General features: G+C 44.5%; 1 protein-coding gene across 1 annotated transcript; it reads right to left on the bottom strand.

Annotated features, from left to right (window-relative positions):
• On the bottom strand, positions 1-24,435 carry LOC145879892 (collagen alpha-1(XXI) chain-like). Its single transcript, XM_082977103.1, has 7 exons — positions 24,089-24,435; positions 17,468-17,598; positions 16,691-17,251; positions 2,276-2,441; positions 1,927-2,155; positions 789-962; positions 1-208 (listed from the first exon to the last, which is right to left on the bottom strand). The coding sequence occupies exons 2-7, from the start codon at positions 17,565-17,567 to the stop codon at positions 95-97; spliced, it is 1,344 nt and encodes a 447-aa protein (XP_082833229.1). The 5' UTR covers positions 17,568-17,598; positions 24,089-24,435; the 3' UTR covers positions 1-94.

Here is a 24,435-nt window from a genome sequence, read left to right as displayed (position 1 = left end):
TGGTGGCATATAGTGGTGCATTGTGATCAAGAACAGATAAAGAAAATATGTGATCCCTTAAAAAATAGAGCTTGGTTTTAATGTGGCACATTTACTACAAGCACAGATCCAAACAGGTGTTTATACTCACAACTCGTGGTATTTCACAGGCGGTCTCACGGTTGTTCTGCTCGGGGTCACAGTAGATCCTGAGTTTCATGATCTCAAACTGTTAAAGATAGGAATCCTCCATGAGTCTTGGAAAAAAGCAATTCATCCCTAACAAGAGGCTGCTTTATCTTGCTAACAGTTCTAATGATTAATGAGTCATAAGTCTGTATCATCACTGTACCAGGATGTTGTTTCTTTAGACTTAAGTGACAACTTCATTATATTTACGATAGTTTTATGGGTTTAATAACAAATCCAGATACATTCTGGTTGCATGTCTCAAATTTGCTTAGCCAAAAGTAGTTTGAATTAAGGAAAATAGATCATGTCAAACCAATTAAAACACAACATCATTATGATTGATTGCAGGTTAGCATGTTTGGCACACCAATTATCAACATGGCCAAATAAAGACTAAATAAGACGTAGAGGACAGAGAGGATCTTCATGCCAAGATTGTCTAATCTAAGGTCTGTATGTTTCAGAGGACAATGCAGACCCTTGACCCTTGACATCCTACTGTTAAACAGTTAGACCAGTAGAGGCTCAAATGTGATCCAATATAAACAGTTGTCTTGCTCAAAGAGGCACAAATGCAGGTTATTGGTTGTGAAAATATTGTCTCTGGATAAACTTACTGGTACAGTTGTCTCTTTGCTGACATACTTTCCGATCTGGGTCTTCCCATTAATGAAGATACCAACAGGAGGTTCCAACGGCAGGGTTTCAATTTCCAGGTCATCAACATACAGGATAACATCTTGCTCAGTGACCAGTAGCCTAAACTGGTGCCAGTTCTCATCAAATAGTTTCTATTTGACCAAAAAAAGAGGATAAGGAACTATTATGTATACAAAGACACATTTGCCCCATACACATAGCTAGTTCCAGCAGAATATCAGGCAGCAATACCTCTCAGCTCATATACCTCAAGACACATGGAGCAGTTCACAGAATTTAACGACATCGGTAGCCGGTAATGTAGCCGTGTAGAACATCATTGCCCAAAATGCACTGCTTCAATAACTTTTAAAAGGTTGTTCCGAAGTTTGCCCCCCAAAAATGTGTGTATTTTCCTACGAGTTAAGTCGCACAAAAATTTGTGTATTTTCACACGAATTAAGCTACACAAAAATACACAAAATCTGCTGAAATACTTTTTTTACACATTTGCACAAACTGAGTGTGAGATTGTGTTGGTTTAGGCATGTCAGGAATACATTTTAAAGTAGGCCTCGGCTAGCATATGGCCATTAGGAAAACTTTGGATGATTACAAATAGTCTGACATGGTGACTGCTCTAGGAAGTTTGATCATTTGACCCTATTCAAACATTATTATTTAATTTCTCTACATTCCATTCTTCTCATGTCTTCAATCCCCCCACCTCCTAATCCTCAGATAGTCATGAACGTTAGACGTTTTCTTGAAAATGTTTATTTGGAATATAACAGCACCAATGTAGTTTTCTGTCATGTTATTAGTATAATGTCTACTAATAGTAATATCATTAATGTGTGCAATAATAAACCATATCATAGTGATAACTTTTCTATGAGCCCTCTCTGTGTTTTATGGACTTTATGGATTATACATCTGCCTTAGAGATGTTCATGTTGATTACCAGTTCTGATAAGAAATGAATGAATGACTTAGACAGACTATTTTTGTTTCTCTTTTCCTTTTTGACATTTTCATTGAGCCTTGGTAAAGTACTATCATGTCATGTGTCTGTTTTGGTGATTTGGAAGCCAATCACTCATGATGTTCACATACCTTGGCAGGTTCTTGTTGGAAGACCACTTTCTGAGTACCACTTGGTGCTACACTGGTTGTGGTGAACATGATATTGCGTTCAAATCCATTTAGTGTGACCGCCATTTGTGGTTTCCCGTCATTGGTCTGTATCCTCCAAAGGTCCCACTCTTCCCTGATCAGAGACCCCTTGTACCTCAGTGTGGACACAAAGACATAGGAGGGAGGCAGGCCATCTGGAAACAAGTTCCTGTGGGCCAAAAATCAAACAATCAGTCAATCACATCACTATAAAACAACCAGAGTGATGTGTACCAGAGAGATATAGTAGACTTAGCAATACAGACATGGCATGATGTTTTAAGCTTACTTTGTGCTTTCACTCAGGTCAACACGAGATGTCACTTGAAAGGCCTTGGCACCATAAAAAGACCCTTGAGTTTTTTTTAGTTTTTGGGCCAAATCCAGATAATGTAGAATATCGAAGCCCTTGACATCACCGTTATCGACTGGGATTCTGCTTGGACAAACAGTCTCTGAAATGGAGCGAATGAGAGAGTTTTGAATTAAATGTACAGAAATACAACATGGCAGACTGTGTTTTTTTTGTGTGGCTGGTTGAACACCACAAACACATTTTCATAGAAGCGCCACCATTCTTTGCTCAGGTTGGGCTGTATGTTCATTTAGAGGAAATCCATGGAACGCAATAATTTATTTCATTTGGCCTGGATGCCGAAGTGTAAAAAAATCTGTAATAAAATACATTGGCATGGGACACTGGACATTTTGCAAATATGCAGTCTGGCTAAAGAACATCCCTCTCATTGGAAAAAAACAGAAAGAATTTGACCATTACACCCACACCCTAAACAAACATCTTAATTATTAATAGGACTTGTGAAAGCAAAAGTGCCCACTTTAAATATGGTAAACATTATTCCTGCCTTTTTATTATATTTATTATTTAGAACGCTACTCCTCTGACATCGTTTAAGCTAAAAACGCCATTCAAACATTCAAATGTGTAGACTGTCTGGAATATTACGCTATTATACAACTTTGTGATAACATCTATAATTTTAAACTATAAAACGTTTTTGTCCTCATCCACTTAAATAAGATTTTGTCAGCATTCTAAAGGTTCCATTCTTAAAAACTCCCTTGACCTCCAAATTGCACGTTTCAGCACAATATTGTTTTGAATGTCTGTTTTAGGACTGATGCCCAGCTGAGCATTCTACTCAATGCAGTGTCAGTGCTGATGAAGATGTAGTATAAATTGCATTACCGTGGCTTAGGAACACAATGACATTTCAAAAGGAGGCAAGTAATTAGTAGGATAAGCTTTTGTCATCATTGTGATGTCACCAGATTGACTTTAGATGCAGTAAAACTTTAGCTACCTCACTAAGATTGAGGGGAGAGCACCAGAATTTTTGCTAACTGACTCTCTGAGGTCATTAAAGATCCCATTGCACTTATTGTAAGAGTAGGGGTGTTAACCCTGGTGTCCTGGCTAAATTCCCAATATGGCCATCTAATCATCCCCAGCTTACAATTGGCTCATCTCTCCCCTGAAACTATTCCCCAGGTTGTTGCTGTAATGTGTTCTCAGTCAACTTACCTGGTAAAATTTAAAAAAAGCTATTTCTGACTAACTTTGCTAGCTCATTGCCATTTCTCTAAAGTAAACTTGATGACATCATAATGATAGCAAAGTTGTTTTCTACTTTAGCAAAGTCATCGTATTTCCAGGCCACTATAGTGTAATTTTGATGAAACAGTCATTAGCCCCCGTTCAGAAAGACTGAGCATTACCCATCAGTCAGACATAAATATGCTGCAGCATCTGTAGATCATTGACAGTGGCAACAACGTGACAGAGGTGCAACCCATAAATTCAGCTTTTGACACAAATCAGCTACTTTGACCACTTTCCCAACAAGTTAGACATAGAACGTATAAAATCTTAGTAAATGTCTCTGCTTTTCAAATTTGAAATCTGAACAGAAATATCTTCTTCCAATCAAATGTTACGACTGTTTTAGTAACCACATCAACTATATTTTCTGTCAACCTGTACAAACAACTGACATTTTGACACATCTTTCAACAAGTTGGGCAGAAACTTACATGGTATGCAACCTTAGTCTACTTCTCTGCTATTCAAATCCGAACAGACTTATATTCTACCAATCAATAGGTACTGCTGTTTTAGTAACCACATCAACATTTTACATTTACATTTTAGTCATTTAGCAGATGCTCTTTTCCAGAGCAACTTACAGTAGTCCATTCATCTTAAGATAGCTAGGTGGGACAACCACATATCACAGCCATAGTAAGTACATTTTCCCTCAATAAGGTAGCTATCAGCAAAGTCAGAGCTATTAAGGGGGAAAAAAGTAAAGTATGAGTGTTAGTTCACGAAAGGCATTTTATATAAAAAATGAAAAAGGGGGTAGCTGCCCTCCCGTAGGGGTGATAGGGCCAAGAGTCCAGAGGTGGCAGAACGGAGTGCTCGGGTTGGGGTGTAGGGTTTGAGCGTAGCCTGAAGGTAGGGAGGGGCAGTTCATCTTGCTGCTCCGTAGGCAAGTACCATGGTCTTGTAGTGGATGTGAGCTTCAACTGGAAGACAGTGGAGTGTGCGGAGGAGCAGGGTCACATGGGAGAACTTGGGAAGGTTGAACACCAGGCGGGCTCCAGCATTCTGGATAAGTTGCAAGGGTTTGATGGCACAAGCGGGGAGCCCAGCCAACAGCAAGTTGCAGTAGTGCAGATGGGAGATGACAAGTGCCTGGATGAGTCACTGACTTGATGTTTGCAGAATACAACAGGGTCACGTCAAGGTTCTTTGCACTCTGGGAGGGGGAAACCGTGGAATTGTCAACCGTGATGGAGAGGTCTTTGAGCAACCAGGCCTTCCCTACAGGTCATCAACTAATTTCATGAAGCTAACTTCCCACTGTTGAATTAACTGCCACAGAACTTACATACATTTCAAATTATAGGTTAGGGAAAAGCGCAATGAATAGTGCCACTTTCTAGGATGTCAATATAAATGAATGTATTTATGGTTGTTTCAAATTTTGTCTTGCCTTCTAATAATTATATAGTCCCAGTCAAAAGTTTGGACACACCTACTCATTCAAGGTTTTTTAGAATAATAGTGAAGACATCAAAACTATGAAATAACACATATGGAATCAAGTAGTAGCTAAAAAAGTGTTAAACAAATAAAAAACTGTATATTTTAGATTTTACATTCTTCAAAGTAGCCACACTTTGCCTTGATGACAGCTTTGCACACTCTTGGCATTCTCTCAACCAGCTTCATGAGGTAGTCACCTGGAAAACATTTAATTTAACTGGTGTGCCTTCTTAAAAGTTCATTTGTGGAATTTCTTTCCTTCCTATTGCATTTGAGCCAATCGGTTGTGTTATGACAAGGTAGGGGTGGTATACAGAAGATAGCCCTATTTGGTAAAAGACCAAGTCCAAATTATGGCAAGGACAGCTCAAATAAGCAAAGAGAAATGACAGTCCATCCTTACTTTAAGACATGAAGGTCAGTCAATCCGGGAACATTTCAAGAACTTTGAAAGTTTCTTCAAGTGCTATGATGAAAATGGTTTTCATGAGGACCGCCACAGGAAAGGAAGACCCAGAGTTACCTCTGCTGCAGAGGATAAGTTCATTAGAGTTATCAGCCTCAGAAATTGCAGCCAAAATAAATGCTTCACAGTTCAAGTAACAGACACATCTCAACATCTCTATTTGGTAAAGACGCATCCCTATTTGTAAGACGCAGAGTAGTTGAACGGATGATCTCTGCACGTGTGGTTCCCACCATGAAGCATGGAGGAGGAGGTGTGATCGTGTGGGGGTGCCTTGCTGAGCTCAGCGTTCAACACCATAGTACCCTCAAAGCTCATCACTAAGCTAAGGATCCTGGGACTAAACACCTCCCTCTGCAACTGGATCCTGGACTTCCTGACGGGCCGCCCCCAGGTGGTGAGGGTAGGTAGCAACACATCTGCCACGCTGATGCTCAACACTGGAGCTCCCCTGGGGTGAGTGCTAAGTCCCCTCCTGTACCCCCTGTTCACCCACAACTGCATGGCCAGGCATGACTCCAACACCATCATTAAGTTTGCAGACGACACAACAGTGGTAGGCCTGATCACCGACAATGACGAGATAGCCTATAGGGAGGAAGTCAGAGACCTGGCCGGTGGTGCCAGAATAACAACCTATCCCTCAACATAACCAAGACTAAGGAGATTATTGTGGACTACAGGAAAAGGAGGACCAAGCACGCCCCCATTCTCATCGACGGGGCTGTAGTGGAGCAGGTTGAGAGCTTCAAGTTCCTTGGCGTCCACATCACCAACAAACTAGAATGGTCCAAACACACCAAGACAGTCGTGAAGAGGGCACAACAAAGCCTATTCTCCCTCAGGAAACTAAAACGATTTGGCATGGGTCCTGAGATCCTCAAAAGGTTCTACAGCTGCAACATCGAGAGCATCCTGACTGGTTGCATCACTGCCTGGTACGGCAATTGCTCGGCCACCGACCGTAAGGCACTACAGAGGGTAATGCGTATGGCCCAGTACATCACTGGGGCTAAGCTGCCTGCCATCCAGGACCTCTACACCAGGCGGTGTAGAGGCGGTGTTATATCTAGCCTAGCTGTAGAAGAACGCACGTCTGCACGGTTTCACATTGTACATCACTCTGTCGTTTAATGACATGTGCCACTCATCCTGACAACCCATTCATCCATAAAGCAGCACACTGTCGTAAACCATAACAACGTACAGTATGACGTACAGCACGTCGTACCATACATAACATTTCCCCCCCCTTTCCAAAACCAGGGACTGGTACCATATATAAAATGTCCACAGGGCAAGAACCTAGAGTGATACCTGTAAGAAATAAAACATTAACCTTTAAACAGAAGGACTCTCCAAACTAACCAGTTCAGTCCATTAACCTGGAGGTTGACTAAGACACCTACCGGAGCCTAAGAATGAAAAGAGGTTAAGTAGTCCCCCAGATGAGCAGGGCGAGTTCGTGCCCGCATAGGCCTTTCTTCAACCGCCACCGCTTGTGGCTCTGGCCCTTGGGGAGCCCGTAGAGACTGGGGCTCGGGTGGTAGTGGTGGGGGAGGTCCATCCGGTGGCGTCTCTGGCCTGCATGTCTGTTCTGTGTGCATTCGTATTCCTTGAGGAGCAGGGACTTTGCTGAGGCGGCTGGCGTGCCAGCGTGATCCATTGCTCAACATGAATGTGGCGGGCCCCAGTTGTCGACTGACCTGCAGGGGTTCCGACCAGAATGAGGCCATTTTGTTGCACCGCTGAGGCCGTCGGGCTCGGACCCAGTCAGACACTTGGATGATCGACTTCTTCACCCTGTGTGCCTTGTCAAAACGCTGTTTCATTGCTCTTTGGTGCCTGGTCACTGCCTGCTGTTCTTGGGTGCACCTAGTCGCCGGTTCTGCAACTCTCTGTGTTCTGAGTCTGTCCAGTGGCAGTTCCATCTCACGACCTAGCATGAGGGATGCCGGGGAGGCCTGTTTTGTTGTGTGTTTGCTTGCTCTGTAGTGCATTAGCGTTTGATTCAAAGCAGTTTGGAACGTGCACCCCTGGACCAGGTGCGCTCTGATGCCGTTCTTCAGCGTTTGGTTGAAGCGTTCCACCCCTCCGTTAGCTTGTGGGTTGTAGTAGGCCGTGCGGATGTGTTTGATTCCCTTGTTGCTGAGATATGAGGAGAACTCGGCAGAGATTAGCTGGGGCCCATTGTCCGTGGTAAGGGTGAGGGGCAGGCCCCACCTTGTGAACAGGCTGTCTAGGATGTCCACGATGGCCTGTGCTGTGACAGTTCCGACAGGAACCACTTCTGGCCACTTAGAGTGGAGGTCATACACCACCACCAGGAAGCGCTGATGGTGAGGGACTGCGTGACCATGGATCTCACCACAGATGTCCAGTTGGATGTGCTCCCAGGGGCGAGACGGCCATGCGAGAGGCTGCAGGGGGGGTGGGGCGGACTGTCCTGTTTTCCCACTGAGGAGGCATGCAGCATAATCCCTGACCAGGGCTTCAATGTCGTGGTCGATGCCTGGCCACCACACAAGGTCTCGACATCGCTGTTTGACCTTCACTATGCCCAAGTGCCCCTCGTGCGCCATGGATAGAACACGCGCACGCAGACCACTTGGGACTACAGTGCAAAACCCTCGAGAGACACAGACTTCTTCCCAGCAAGACAGTTCGTGCTTCACCCTGGCGAAAGTCGCCAGCTCTTCCGGCACGTGTGCTGGCCATCCAGTGCGTATGTAGGTGCGCAGGGTAGACAGTGTGGGATCCTGTTCCGATGCTTGCTTCAGCTCCTCCAGTGAGACGACTGACTGAAGAGGAGCGTAAAGCATTTGTACGAGCTCTGTTTCGTTGTCGTCTGGCAAGACGGTCGGAGTAGGAGCGTCAAAGGAGCGTGAGAGGAGGTCTGCCACCACGTTATCCCTCCCTGGAGTGAACTTCAGCTGATAGTTGTACTGTCTGAGGCGGTCGGCCCATCTGTGCAGCCGAAGTGGCTTGTGGCCAGTTCCTGATGCCGACAGTAGCGTTGTGAGGGACTGGTGGTCGGTTCGGAGCGTGAACAGACGGCCATAGAGGTAGAGGTGCCACCTTTCGCACGCCCAGACACAGGCCAGTGCTTCTCGTTCGCCCACAGAGTACCGTTGTTCTGTGGGGCTCAGGGCCCTTGAGGCGAAGGCGACGGGCCTCTCAATGCCCTTCTGCAGCTATGAGAGGACAGCTCCTAGTGCTCCAGCTGAGGCGTCACATGTGACATTGGTGGGGCAGACGGGGTCAAAGTGAGCCAAGACTGGGGCTGTGGTGAGCTGGCTCTTCAGTGAGCGGACCGCGTCTGAGCAGGCTGCCGTCCAGGCCCATGGCTCATCCTTCTTGAGGAGCTGGCGAAGGGGCGCTGTGGTCTGGGAGTAGTGGGGCAGAAACCGGAGGTAGTAGGCTGTCATGCCCAAGAATGATGCCACCTGAGAGGCTGAGGTCGGTTCCGGGATCCTGTGGACGGCTTCAATGTTCGACATGAGTGGGGCAATGCCTTTGGCCGACAGGCGGAAAACCACAAACTCGACGGCTGGAGCTGCAAAGGTGCACTTTCCACCGTTAAGGGTCAGGTTGTTCTGCAGTAGAGCGCTGAATACTCTGTGGAGTCGATAATCATGGATGTGGAGGTCAGGACCGTGGACCACGATGTCATCCAGATAGACCGCCACCCCAGGTATTCCAGCGAGGATGGTGCTCATCACCTTCTGGAAGCAGCTGGGGGCGGAGTTAAGTCCAAAAGGCATGCGTGTATATCTGAACACGCCAGCATGTGTGACAAAGGTAGTGAGATCTCTGCTAGCTGCATGGAGGGGTACCTGAAGATAACCCTGATGAAGGTCAAGCTTCGTGAAGATCTTGGAGCCATGGAATTGTGCGGTCAGCTCCTCAGCTGTAGGCAACGGGTACTTATCCGGGACAACGGCCTTGTTCACAGCACGAAGATCCACGCAGGTCCGGATTCCACCTGACTTTTTGGTTGCAATGACTAAGTTTGAAATCCAGGGGGCAGCGTTGACTGGCTCAATGATGCCTGCATCCAACTGTGCCTGGAGATCTTTTGTGACGTCATCACGCAGTGCAAAGGGAATGCGCCGCAGGGGCTGCATGACTGGGGTCACTTCCGGATTCACTAGGGGCCTGTGAGTAAAGGCTGTGAGGCAGCCCAGTCCATCAAAAAGAGTTGGCCAGTTCTGTTGCCATGTGCAGGTAACCTGGTGGATAGCTGACCCACTGTCATCTCTCAGCGTGAATCCCAAGCCTGTGAAGAGGTCGAGGCCCAAGAGGTTGGCACCCCGCTTTGCAACATGAAATGTGAATGATGGCATATGCTTGGTGCCGTAGTGTACTGGGACCTGGAGGGTGCCTACAATGTCTATCTTGGATCTACCGTACCCACACAGGGCAGTGGAGGGCTGTTGGAGTGGTAGGTGACTGAAAAACTTGTAGTAAGTGGCAAGGTTGAGCAATGACACTGCAGCGCCAGTATCCAGCAGCAACGGCAAACCCACCTCACCCAGCTGCACAGTGCATATCCTGAATGACACATGGTTGGTGGAGACAGTTCGAATTTCCGTGCGTTCATGTTGAGAGTGAGATGAAACTAAGGGCCTGTGCTGGGTGGAGCTAGTAGCTGGGGCAGAACGACACACTTTTGCAAAGTGATTGTATTTTGAACAGTTCTTGCATATTTTCCCACGGGCTGGGCAGTTTGAAGCCCTTGAATTGTGAGAGCTAGCCCCGCAGTTGCCACAGCTACCTCTGTTCGTTTGTCTGTGTGCCTGCTGCACGGGCATGCCGGTGTCTGTGTCCATGCAGCTATCAACGTGGGAGGCCATGCACAGCGCGTGATCGTTGTAGTGTGCCTGCTCGGGCTGAAGCTGCTGTGTGAGAATAGCTGGGGGCCGAGTGTATGCTGCAGATCTGTCTGTTAGCATAGTAGAGCATTCCAACGCCGCTTCAACCTGGAGTGCTATTTTAATAGCTCCATCTAGTTGTAAATTATCCGATTCCAAAAGCAGTTTCTCCCTTGTCTTTTCACATAACGTCCCCTCTATCAACTGATCCCTGATGATCTCATCCTGAAGTGTCCCATAGTTACAAGAGCTAGCCAAATCTCTCAGATTAGCCACGTAGCTTTGAATGGACTCACCCGGCCGTTGGTGTCTCTTCCGTAGCCGGTAGCGTCGGAGGAGCACTCGCTCTTTCCCGGCGAAGTGGTTCCGTAGGAGGCTGACTGCAGCAGTGAATGTAGGAGCCGATCCAAGCGCTCTGAAAATCCTTTGTCCCTCTGTACCGAGGCAGTGACGGAGCAGTGCTGTCCTCCGCTTGTCGGAGATTGTAGAAAAGTCCATAGCTTCGATATAAGTGTTAAAGCTATCAAGCCAGTTATTCCACGGGACTGGAGGTTCGCCAGGCACGGCGAGGAAGGGTGCCGGCGGTGGTAAACTGAATTCAGCCATCTTCGTCGCCAATGTTATATCTAGCCTAGCTGTAGAAGAACGCACGTCTGCACGGTTTCACATTGTACATCATTCTGTCGTTTAATGACATGTGCCACTCATCCTGACAACCCATTCATCCATAAAGCAGCACACTGTCGTAAACCATAACAACGTACAGTATGACGTACAGCACGTCGTACCATACATAACAGAAGGCCCTAAAAATTGTCAAAGACCCCAGCCACCCCAGTCATAGACTGTTCTCTCTAATACCGGATGGCAAGCGGTACCGGAGTGCCAAGTCTAGGACAAAAACTCCTGAACAGGTAATCAAATGGCTACCCGGACTATTTGCACTGTGTGCCCCACCCACCCCTCTTTTTACGCTGCTGCTACTCTCTGTTTATCATATATGCATAGTCACTTTAACTATACATTCATGTACATACTGTGACGGCCCTGAATTTTTCTGAACCGTCTCAGTGCTTCTCCTTCCAATAGGGCGCTTTCCCTTTAATTCTCAATTAAATAGTGCTTTTCCTTCCAATAGGGAGCATTGCCTTTAATTCCCAATTAAATAGCCAGCATCAGCTGCACAAAAGTGGGGTTGTGATGGAGACGTGAATAAGGATGTGTTCAACCCTCAGTTCTGAAGCTTCTCTCTTCCGGTTGTTGTGTTGCAGTTAAAAGGGTGCTTTGTGTAGCCTAATAGCAAGTTTACCCAGGACCGGATCCACTCTTTGCATCCGTGGACTACACCTCTCCGTTGTTCTTCGTTGCCTTTCTCCGCTGGAGATCTGTTGGCAGATTGGCTTGTCTGACTGACCGACTGACTACAACCTTTTTGTATACGGTATTTCATTTGTTTTGGTGTGATGAATACCGTGATGATTTATGCAGTTAGTTGTAGTTGAGGACTTAAGATGTGATACGCTTTATAGTTGTGTAGTAAAATATTTGTTTGTATGATTGATACTGGGTTTACGCTACACGTGTATGAACGGACAAACATTGCGTGACTAAGGTCACTTGAGTGCCCTGAACTTGTTTACCAGGCTGGACTCTTTTTAGGCCCGAGGTACAGGACATTTCTGGAGGAACCAGAGCTGTTTAAAGCTAATTATGTTAGTAATACAACCACGCAAAAGAATACAGTTGTTTTGTAAGTTCTTTCCAATGTTTTAAGGGTTTATGAAAAGTGTATTTCCATCCTGACTTTTACATGAGTCCTTTGTATTGGTGTAGACTTGACGGACCAGATGGGACTTATTCCCTCCCAAACCAAAAGGAGAAACCAATATTTTCTCTGGTAGGCACAACCTACCTGGCACCCCTATAAACGATAACCTCAAGTCAAAACCGTTACAATACTACCTCAATTGTACCGACCAACCAGTGCTCCCGCACATTGGCTAACCGGGCTATCTGCATTGTGTCCCACCCACCACCCACCACCCACCAACCCCTCTTTTACGCTACTGCTACTCTCTGTTCATCATATTTGCATAGTCACTTTAACCATATGTACATACTACCTCAATCAGCCTGACTAACCGGTGTCTGTATGTAGCCTCGCTATTTTTATAGCCTCGCTACTGTATACAGCCTGTCTTTTTACTGTTGTTTTATTTCTTTACCTACCTACCTTCTTCACCTAATACCTTTTTTGCACTATTGGTTAGAGCCTGTAAGTAAGCATTTCACTGTAAGGTCTACACCTGTTGTATTCAGCGTACGTGACAAATAAACTTTGATTTGATGACACTGTCTGTGATTTATTTAGAATTCAAGGCACACTTAACCAACATGGCTACCACAGCATTCTGCAGCGATACGCCATCCCATCTGGTTTGTGCTTAGTGGGAATATCATTTATTTTTCAACAGCACAAGGACCCAACACACCTCTAGGCCTTGTAAGGACTATTTGACCAAGAAGGAGAGTGAATGAGTGCTGCATCAGATGACCTGGCCTCCACAATCACCTGACCTAAACCCAATTGAGATGGCTTGGGATGAGTTGGACCGCAGAGTGAAGGAAAAGCAGCCAACAAGTGCTCAGCATATGTGGGAACTCCTTCAAGACTGTTGGAAAATCATTCCAGGTGAAGCTGGTTGAGAGAAGGCCAAGAGTGCAAGGCTTTCATCAAGGCAAAGGGTGGCTACTTTGAAGAATGTAAAATATAAAATTAATTTTGATTTGTTTAACACTTTTTTGGTTACTACATGATTCCAAATGTGTTATTTCATAGTTGTGATGTCTTCACTATTATTCAACAATGTAGAAAATAGTAAAAAATCATTTAAAAACCCTTGAATGAGTAGGTGTGTCCAAAATTTTCACTAGTACTGTATGTGTTATTGTTTTTACCATCGATGACCACTTTTTAGTGCTCTCCTTTGGGTCCACATTGTACATTTTATTGTACAGTCGTGGCCAAAAGTTTTGAGAATGACACAAATATTAATTTTCACAAAGTCTGCTGCCTCAGTTTGTATGATGGCAATTTGCATATACTCCAGAATGTTATGAAGAGTGATCAGATGAATTGCAATTAATTGCAAAGTCCCTCTTTGCCATGCAAATGAACTGAATCCCAGAAAAAAAAACATTTCCACTGCATATCAGCCCTGCCACAAAAGGACCACCTGACATCATGTCTGTGATTCTCTCGTTAACACAGGTGTGAGTGTTGATGAGGACAAGGCTGGAGATCACTCCGTCATGCTGATTGAGTTTGAATAACAGACTGGAAGCTTCAAAACGAGGGTGGTGCTGGGAATCATTGTTTTTCCTCTGTTAACCATGATTACCTGCAAGGAAACACGCCATTATCATTGCTTTGCACAAAAAAGGGCTTCACATTCAAGGATATTGCTGCCAGTAAGATTGCACCTAAATCAACCATTTATCGGATCATCAAGAACTTCGAGTGCGGTTCAATTGTTGTGAATAAGGCTTCAGGGTGCCCAAGAAAGTTCAGCAAGCGCCAGGTCTCCTAAAGTTGATTCAGCTGCGGGATCGGGGCACCACCAGTACAGAGCTTGCTCAGGAATGGCAGCAGGCAGGTGTGAGTGCATCTGCACGCACAGTGAGGCGAAGACTTTTGGAGGATGGCCTGGTGTCAAGAAGGGCAGCAAAGAAGCCACTTCTCTCCAGGAAAAACATCAGGGACAGACTGATATTTTGCAAGAATTACAGGGGTTGGACTGCTGAGGACTGGGGTAAAGTCATTTTATCTGATGAATCCCCTTTTCGATTGTTTGGGGCATCCAGAAAAAGCTTGTCCGGAGAAGACAAGGTGAGCGCTACCATCAGTCCTGTGTCATGCCAACAGTAAAGCATCCTGAGACCATTAATGTGTGGGCTTGCTTCTCAGCCAAGGGAGTGGGCTCACTCACAATTTTGCCTAAGAACACAGCCATGAATAAAGATTGGTACCAACACATCCTCCGAGAGCAACTCCTCCCAACCATCCAGGAACAGTTTGGTGACGAACAATGCCTTTTCCAGCATGATGGAGCACCTTTCCATAAGGCAAAAGTGATAACTAAGTGGCTCAGGGAACAAAACATCGATATTTTGGGTCCATGGCCAGGAAACTCCCCAGACCTTAATCCCATTGAGAACTTGTGGTCAATCCTCAAGAGGCGGGTGGACAAACAAAAACCCACAAATTTTGACAACCTCCAAGCATTGATTATGCAAGAATGGGCTGCCATCAGTCAGGATGTGGACCAGAAGGGTCAACACTGCAAATATTGACTCTTTGCATGAACTTCATTTAATTGTCAATAAAATCCTTTGAGACTTATGAAATGCTTGTAGTTATACTTCAGTATTCCATAGTAACATCTGACAAAAATATCTAAAGACACTGAGGCAACAGACTTTGTGAAAATTAATATTTATGTCATTCTCAAAACTTTTGGCCACGACTGTATATGTCTGTTACCCAAATAAATTCAATTAAATTAAATTCAGCACTGGTGGAGCACATTCTAAACATTAGACAATTAGGTAGGTCTTCCATGTAGCTCAGTTGGTAGAGCATGGTGTTTGCAATGCCAGGGTTGTGGGTTCGATTCCCACAGGGGGCCAGTACAAAAAAAAAAAAAAAAAAAAGTGAAATGAAATGTATGCATTCACTACTGTAAGTCGCTCTGGATAAGAGCGTCTGCTAAATGACAAAAAAAAAAAAAGAATGGTAGCAATGTGACTTCTGACACATATTAGCTACTTTGACCACTTTCCCAACAACTTAGACAAAAGCTTAGAGCACGTGAAATCTTAGTCTACTTCTCTGCTATTCAAATCTAAAATCAGAACAGACATATTATACCAATCTAATGTAGCTGTTTTAGCAACTGCATTCAATACATTTTCTCTACATTTTTCGAAATAACTGAAATGTTGATGTCACGGATCCCCGGATCCCCCGTACTGCTGCTCATTCCATTCACCAGCTCCGGATGTCTATGTCACCGGCTTTCTAGGTGTCACTGAACTGGATTCATTACCACCAACCCCGAACTGTCTTGTCTCATTACGCACACCTGGTTCCCATTCCCCCTGATTAGTATGTTATATATGTGCCCTCTGTTCCCCATTGTCTTTGTCGGTTATTGTTCCTATGTCCATTTCTCTTATAGGTACCTGTGCTTTGTTGTTTCGACTTTCGTGCACCTGTTATTTCGGGCCTCATGTAGTGTTTTTACGGGTCTTGTCCTGTGTAATTATTAGAGGTTTAAACCTCACTCTTTTTTGGGGTTACATCCCTGTGTATTTTATATACGTGTTTGTTTTGGGATTCGTCCCCATGCCTTTTTCATGACATGTATTTTTAGGGGGAGTAATAAAGCCCCCCATTATGTATTCCTGCGCCTGTCTCTGATCATTATAAAACGTGACAGTTAACTACTTTCCCAACAAGTTAGACAAAATCTTAGTCTACTTCTCTGCATTTAAATCTAAACTTAGAACACTTCTTCCACTACCACAAAAATACTTTCAAAGAGATAAAGCAAGTCCCACAATTGTTCTTAATGGAAAATTACCTTCTAGTCCCAGTAGGCTATTCATTTACAAAGGATCAGACTTCCTTATTATTTGAATGTGGATACAACCTTTCAAATAGGTACCATTTTCCTAACTATTGCTCTATGTTTTGTTCTGGGTGTTGTTCTTGATAAAACTATTTTGTTTTAGAAGTATTTTCAACAAGGCTGTAAAGTCCAGTCTGTATTCTTGTTATGTTGACTACCATGACGCCAAGTGCCAAAAGCCATGCACATACTGTACCCCTTTCAGTTTTACAAAGATTAGGTATAGGTCAATAAAAGTTTAACCTGGTGTCCTAGCAATAGCTTCCCTAACCTTTACGTCACCCTGAAGCAGTGACATCACGTTGACATGACTCTCTTGACACAGTTTGGCTAGTCATCCAACACAGTAAACAACTTCAGAAAACATTAGATTCCCAATCATTAGATCTTGAGAAAACATTTGATTTCAAGACATTTCCTGTTTCTTAAGAGCTTGAATGTTTAGCAATGTGCAAACATGTTAAATCAACCGAAGGGTCTTCAGAGAACCACACCTTAATTTTGAACAACAGAAATGTCAGCCCAACCACTTGGTTTGTTATAAAGCTGAGGGATGGGGCTCATGAGAATACCCATTTCTTCATTAGAAAATGCCTACCTTCACACAACTTCTGCCTTATGGTCTTTCGGATCTTGGAAATAGCTTTATAGTCATCGACATAAAACACATAGGTGGAGGAGGGCTTGTTTCCAATAGCGTTCAACTCCTCCTCTTCCGTCTCAGATCCCACACCAATGGCAAAGATTATTATTCCTCTTCTCCTGGCTTCCTCTGCTGCTGCTTTCACCTCATCTTGTGACTTTCCGTCTGTTAAGACCACAGCGATTCTAGCAACACCCTTAGGGCCTCGTTCAGACAGGTTAAATAGTTTGTCGCTAGCAAACTGTATGGCCGTCCCAGTCCTTGTGTTTCCCCCCATGTAGTCGATGGATTCCATGGCTCTGATGAGATCCTTGCTACGAAGGTGCTTCCCTAACGGGATATTTATGATTGGATCATCACTGTATTGAACCACACCGATCTGGGTGAACTTCTGGCCGATGTTAAAGCTTGTGGTGATGTTGACGAGCCATCGCTTGACTATTTCAAAGTTCACATCAGCTACACTCCACGAGCCGTCTAGGATAAAGACCAAATCGCTTGCAACAGTTTTACAACCTGTAAGAGAGATGATAAAGATGAGTGGTTTTACACAGCCTTGAAAAAAGATGAATGAAGAGTATTCACTTCTTATAAAGGAATGGCCTTTACCAATACAGTACATAGAAAGCTTTCCTGAACATCCATTCTGCATTTATAGTAAAAGTGAGCGATAATGGACACCATGCAATGAAAATGTGTCACATATAACGATGAAGACAGAAGCACTCTTACTGAATCTCATGTCCTCATCTTGTGCTGCACAAGACAAGTGAAGGAGCATGAAGCACAGACACCGCAAGACACAATGCATGGATCTGGTTTTGCAATGCATGATACTGAAGTACCAAACTCCAAATGTGCACCTATAGGGAAAGGGAAACAACACATGCATAGCTGAGATTGTCATTCCAATTATTCGTATCAGTTAACAAATCAAAGAACTGCAGACAGTTTTTCTTACTCGTCACTGTTCTTACTTGAATTCCATGCAATGCATATCTTAAATATTTAAAGTAGACAACTGTGACAAAAAATGGAGGGTCAGTATATTGCATTTGTTGTAAACAAGATAAAGCAACTTACAATGGAAAATAAGTCTGTGTTAGTGACAATGAAACATGGAAGAACATTCTGAAGTCTCTCTCTCTCTCTCTGTGTGTGTGAGTACTCAGAATACTTTTGGTCATACTTCTTTGTTTCTCTCTGGCTGCTTTAGGAAACTGTGTATTTCATTGCAGTTTCCAGCAAGTGAAAGTAAGAAACTGCAGACATTATAAAAAGAAGCAGCTATAAATGAGGAACTAAACAGGAGGTTGGTGGCACGTTAATTGGGGAGGACAGGCTCGTGGTAATGGCTGGAGTGGAATAGGTGGAACGGTATGCCATTCCATTCCCTCCTTTCCAGCCATTATTGTGAGCCATCCTCCCCTCAGCAGCCTTCACTGAGGAACAGATACTGTACAGTATGCTCCATAGAAAGCATTTGTGATTTGTGGAAGGAAGGTAGGTACGGACTTTGGTCAGCTCAGTAAATCCAACCGATCAACCTAAAGCAGGGGGTTTTCCTGAGACAATGACTAGACTTGGATAGGTCAATTCTGCAATGACTGAGATCTAACCCTTGTCCACCATATGTAACTTCGCTGTCGGCTTGTTGTCACAGCCATAACGTGACTGGGTTTTTCCACTCCCTGATCCAGGATTTGAGACACAGCTCAGTGAGGGGCCAAGCTGCCACGGTAGAGCCGGCCATTTTGTTCCGGCCCTTTCCCCCCAATCCGTCCTGAGCACCACGGGAAGTCACTGGAAAGCAACACTGTGACATGAGCCAGTCAGCATGGCTTTTCCCTCTATCGACTTCCCTCCGATCTGGATAATTCTACATTTCTGCCGAAACCACATGGAATTCATTTACGGCATCAGACAGGGAAATTCCTGCTCTGGATAGTGACCAAACACATGTAGTCATGACAAATGGATGGCAACCATTGTCCAAGAGATAAAGAGACCTGATTGGACGACAAAGTTAACATTGCACATTCCTGAATGTGCTACTGTACATTAAAGCTTGATGGAGTATGCACCACCTGGGAATGCATGCCAGAAAATTCTCTAAAATGACCCATTGATGCATTTGTTTTTCAGGTCAGTGCGGTGCCATTCACCATATGGCTTTTTTTCCCTTCTATTACCCACTCATTGACCTCTGATGTTATTGGGGTAGTGAAGACACTTTATAGCTCTCCACCTTGGTCAAGATGACAGAATGGAAGGAATAATGATGCTGGTGTGCAGTTATTATAACCCCCTGCCCCTAGAAAAAGACAACATTACCAACAAGATTCTTCTGCCAGACATATTTCCTAAAACTTGAACCCAAAACATGACTTCCAATTCCTTGAGGTATTTAGAGTCTGAGTTATTCATCTAGTTTGCAGCAATACTGAGTACAATATTTATGTAATGCCTGGTGGGTTGCATCCAGCTGGACAACGGAGTCAGGAAGCTCATGTTGAACAGCTGATTCCTCCTACTTTTCCAGAAAAGGCGCTACCAGACGAGTTAACCAGACTAAAAACACAATTACTGCAATAAAGTCTGTGTGAGCTGGTGTGGATGAGTCAGGTGCAGGACAGCAGCTATAAGTAAAAAAACGTATTTACTCAAAATACAAACAAATACAACGCAATAATGCAAGCCCACAATAACGGACCGTATTACATACAAACAATTACTCACAAACAAACATGGGGGAACAGAGGTTTAAATAATGAACAAGTAATTGGGGAATCTTTGTAAGACTAAGACAAAACAAATGGAAAATGAAAAGTGGATTGGCGATGGCTAGAAGGACGGTGACGTCGACCGCGGGACGCCGCACGAACAAGGAGAGGGACCGACTTCAGCGGAAGTTGTGACAATTACAGGTTTTCTGGTTCCTCGATCTGGGTCTTTGGTTGCTATTTTCTTGTACATCATAGAGCTGTTGTTAAGGATAAAAGTTGACGTATCGTGTTCACAACTGTAGGTGCACTAAATTGCTATTTAAAGATCAGCACCTGCAGCCTTTTTTTTAACTTAAAATGGGGGGGTTAATCAGCTTTAATATTGCAGCTAGATTGTAGCTTCCATCAATGTAAATGTCAGCATCATTTCCTATCCCCCATATAAGTCAAGTGGTCTGAATACTTTCTGAAGGCACTGTATATATATATATATATATATGTAACTGTATAAAATGAGGAACTGTATAAAATGCAAAGGTTGACATATTAAAGACTGTCATTTAAGACTGTAGGTGGCTTCGGGAAGTATTCAGACCCTTTGACTTTTTTCACATTTTGTTAGGTTTCAGCCTTATTCTAAAATTGATTAAATCGTTTTTTTCTCATCAATCTACACACAATACCCCATAGTGACAAAGCAAAAACAGGTTTTTAGAATGTTTGCTAATTTATTATATATAAAAAACTGAAATACATACATATTCAGAACCTTTACTCAGTACTTTGTTGAAGCACCGTTGGCACCGATTACAGCCTTGAGTATTCTTGGGTATGATGCTTCAAGCTTGGCACACCTGTATTTGGGGAGTTTCACCTGTGGTAAATTCAATTGATTGAACATGATTTGGAAAGGCACACACCTGTTTATTTAAGGTCCCACAGTTGACAGTGCATGTTAGAGAAAAAACCAAGCCATGAGGTCGATGGAATTGTCTGTAGAGCTCCAAGACAGGAAAGTGTCGAGGCACAGATCTGGGGAACAGTACCAAAACATTTCTGCAGAATTTACGATCCCCAAGAACACAATGGCCTCCATCATTCTTAATTGGAGGAAGCTTGGAACCACCAAGACTCTTCCTACAGCTGGCCGCCCGGCCAAACTGAGCAATCGGGGGAGAAGGGACTTGGTCAGGGAGGTGACCAAGAACCTGATGGTCATTCTGACAGAGCTCTAGAGTTCCTCTGTGGAGATAGGAGAACCTTCCAGAAGGATAACCATCTCTGCAGCACTCCACCAATCAGGCCTATATGGTAGAGTGACCAGATGGAAGCTACTCCTCAGTAAACGGCACATGACAGCCTGCTTGGAGTAGGCCAAAAGGCACCTAAAGACAATCAGCCCATGAGAAACAAGATTCTCTGGTCTGATGAAACCAAGATTGAACTCTTTGGCCTGAATGCCAAGCATCATGTCTGGAGGAAACCTGGCACCATCCCTACGGTGAAGCATGGTGGTGGCAGCATCATGATGTAGGGATGCCTTTCAGCGGCAGAGACTGGGAGACTAGTCAGGATTGAGGCGAAGATGAACGGAGCAAAGTACAGAGAGAGATCCTTGATGAAAATCTGCTCCAGAGTTTCAGGACCTCAGACTGGGGTGAAGGTTCACCTTCCAACAGGACAATAACCCTAAGCACACAGCCAAGACAACGCAGGAGTGGCTTCGGGATAAGTCTCTGAATGTCCTTGAGTGGCCCAGCCAGAGCCCAGACTTGAACCCGATCGAACATCTCTGGAGAGACCTGAATCGCTGTGCAGCAACTCTCCCCATCCAACATGACAGAGCCTGAGAGGATCTACAGTGAATAATGGGAGAAACTCCCCAAATACAGGTGTGTCAAGCTTGTAGCGTCATACCCAAGAAGATTCAAGGCTGTAATCGCTGCTAAAGGTGCTTCAAATCAAATCAAAGTTTATTTCTCACGTGCGCCGAATACAACAGGTGTAGACCTTACAGTGAAATGCTTACTTACAGGCTCTAACCAATAGTGCAAAAAAGGTATTAGGTGAACAATAGGTAAGTAAAGAAATAAAAACAACAGCAAAAAGACAGTGAAAAATAATAACAGTAGCAAGGCTATATACAGTAGCGAGGCTATAAAAGTAGCGAGGCTACATACAGACACCGGTTAGTCGGGCTGATTGAGGTAGTATACATATATGATGAACAGAGTGTAGCAGTAGCGTAAAAGAGGGGTTGGCAGGTGGTGGGTGGCAGGACACAATTCAGATAGCCCGGTTAGCCAATGTGCGGGAGCACTGGTTGGTTGGGCCAATTGTGGTAGTATGTACATGAATGTATAGTTAAAGTGACTATGCATATATGATAAACAGAGACTAGCAGCAGCGTAAAAGAGGGGTTGGGGGGGGGGGGGCACAGTGCAAATAGTCCGGGTAGCCATTTGATTACCTGTTCAGGAGTCTTATGGCTTGGGGGTAAAAACTGTTGAGAAGCCTTTTTGTCCTAGACTTGGCACTCCGGTACCGCTTGCCATGAGGTAGTAGAGAGAACAGTCTATGACTGGGGTGGCTGGGGTCTTTGAAAATGTTTAGGGCCTTCCTCTGACACCACCTGGTGTAGAGGTCCTGGATGGCAGGCAGCTTAGCCCCTGTGATGTACTGGGCCGTACGCACTACCCTCTGTAGGGCCTTGCGGTCGGAGGCTGAGCAATTGCCAAACCAGGCAGTGATGCAACCAGTCAGGATGCTCTCGATGTTGCAGCTGTAGAACCTTTTGAGGATCTCAGGACCCATGCCAAATCTTTTTAGTTTCCTGAGTGAGAATAGGCTTTGTCGTGCCCTCTTCACGACTGTCTTGGTGTGTTTGGACCGTTCTAGTTTCTTGGTGATGTGGACACCAAGGAACTTGAAGCTCTCAACCTGCTTCACTACAGCCCCGTCGATGAGAATGGGGGCGTGCTCGGTCCTCCTTTTCCTGTAGTCCACAATAATCTCCTTAGTCTTGGTTACGTTGAGGGATAGGTTGTTATTCTGGCACCACCCTGCCAGGTCTCTGACTTCCACCCTATAGGCTGTCTCGTTGTTGTCGGTGATCAGGCCTACCACTGTTGTGTTGTCTGCAAACTTAATGATGGTGTTGGAGTCGTGCCTGGCCATGCATTCGTGGGTGAACAGGGAGTACAGGAGTACAGGACTGGGCACGCACCCCTGGGGGGCTCCAGTGTTGAGGATCAGCGTGGCAGATGTGTTGCTACCTACCCTCACCACCTGGGAGTGGCCCGTCAGGAAGTCCAGGATCCAGTTGCAGAGGGATGTGTTTAGTCCCAGGATCCTTAGCTTAGTGATGAGCTTTGAGGGTACTATGGTGTTGGACACTGAGTTGTAGTCAATGAATAGCATTCTCACATAGGTGTTCCTTTTGTCCAGGTGGGAAAGGGTAGTGTGGAGTGCAATAGAGATTGCATCATCTGTGGATCTGTTTGGGCGTTATGCAAATTGGAGTGGGTCTAGGGTTTCTGCGATAATGGTGTTGATGTGAGCCATGACCAGCCTTTCAAAGCATTTCGTGGCTACGGGCGTGAGTGCTATGGGTCTGTAGTCATTTAGGCAGGTTGCCTTCGTGTTCTTGGGCACAGGGACTATGGTGGTCTGCTTGAAACATGTACTGGGTAAAGGGTCTGAATACTCATGTAAATGTGATATTTCATGTTTTAATTTGTATTCATTTAATAAAAACCTGTTTTTGCTTTGTCATTATGGGGTATTGTGTGTCGATTGATGAGGGGAAAAAACAATTTAATCCATTTTAGAATAAGGCTGTAACCTAACAAGTCAAAGGGTCTGAATACTTTTCGAAGGCACTGTACACCTACAGTCTTAAATGACTGTCTTTAATATGTCAACATTTGCATTTTAAACTTAAATGCTTAAAATAATGCAATAAAAAATTATTCCATCCCAAAATCTACAACTGCTGTTCAGTATGAAAATAATAAATGCAAGCCCCTGGTCTTGGTACCTTTATGGATTTTTTTCCCAAAACCTTTTTTTTCGGTTTACAAGCAGACTCAGACGAGGGCCCAGCAGAGTTCAGTTGAATAATTCCATCAATTCTTTGCATATGACAGTGGGACAAACAAGGGACTGATAACTCCTCTTAATGTCATCAGTTTACTACCTGCTGTCTGCCACTGCAGCAGCTCAGATCATAGGAATCTACACACTAGTAGATTATCACATCTATTGAGACATTGACAAGCACAAAGCTTCAGTGAAAGCTACAACACACTAAAACACACCGAAACAAATTGCATGTCAACGATTTGAAATTGTACTGAAAGTCCATACTAATCCTACATCCAAAAAGGTTGCAATAAGGTACTCCAACAGGTGCTACTTGCCTTACAATGCATTAAGCAATTTCATAATAAACCATTTTCAAACAAGAAACTATTAATCATTTCAACGTGAAACATTCTTTAGCATACCGTAGATACACGTATTGTCATCAAAGTCCCTTTCAGACCCAAATTCGACAAGTGTACAAAATGTAGTTTTCACAAAATGGCAAAAGAACCCCCCCCCCCCCCAAAAATAAAAAAGTTACCAGAGGTTAGTGGAGACAGAGTCCTCTTGTCAGTGTGTGCGGTCACCTTCTCATAGGTGCCCTGTGGCCATAGCCGTGGCGAGCTCTAGGCAGAAGAAGAAGCTGGGTTTGGGGAAGAAGTTTCAGCACTGCACCAAATGTTCCTCCTATGAGTGAAAGCCTCCTCTCTCCATCCACTTTCCATCTCTCTCTATAGCTCTCTCTTTTCCTCTCTCCCTTTCTCTCGCTTTGCCTCTCTCCCCTCTCTCTCCCTCTCTCTCTTTTGTTCCTCCCCCCTCTCTCTGTCCTTTCCGACTTTTTAACTGGCCAACAGCCACTCTCGATTATCCAGGCTTAAAGAGAGGCAG

The sequence above is a fragment of the Salmo salar genome, chromosome 01 (assembly GCF_965601325.2).
Source record: "Salmo salar chromosome 01, fSalSal1, whole genome shotgun sequence".
NCBI classification, from domain to species: Eukaryota; Metazoa; Chordata; class Actinopteri; order Salmoniformes; family Salmonidae; genus Salmo; species Salmo salar.
This window is presented reverse-complemented; position numbering and strand designations above follow the sequence as displayed.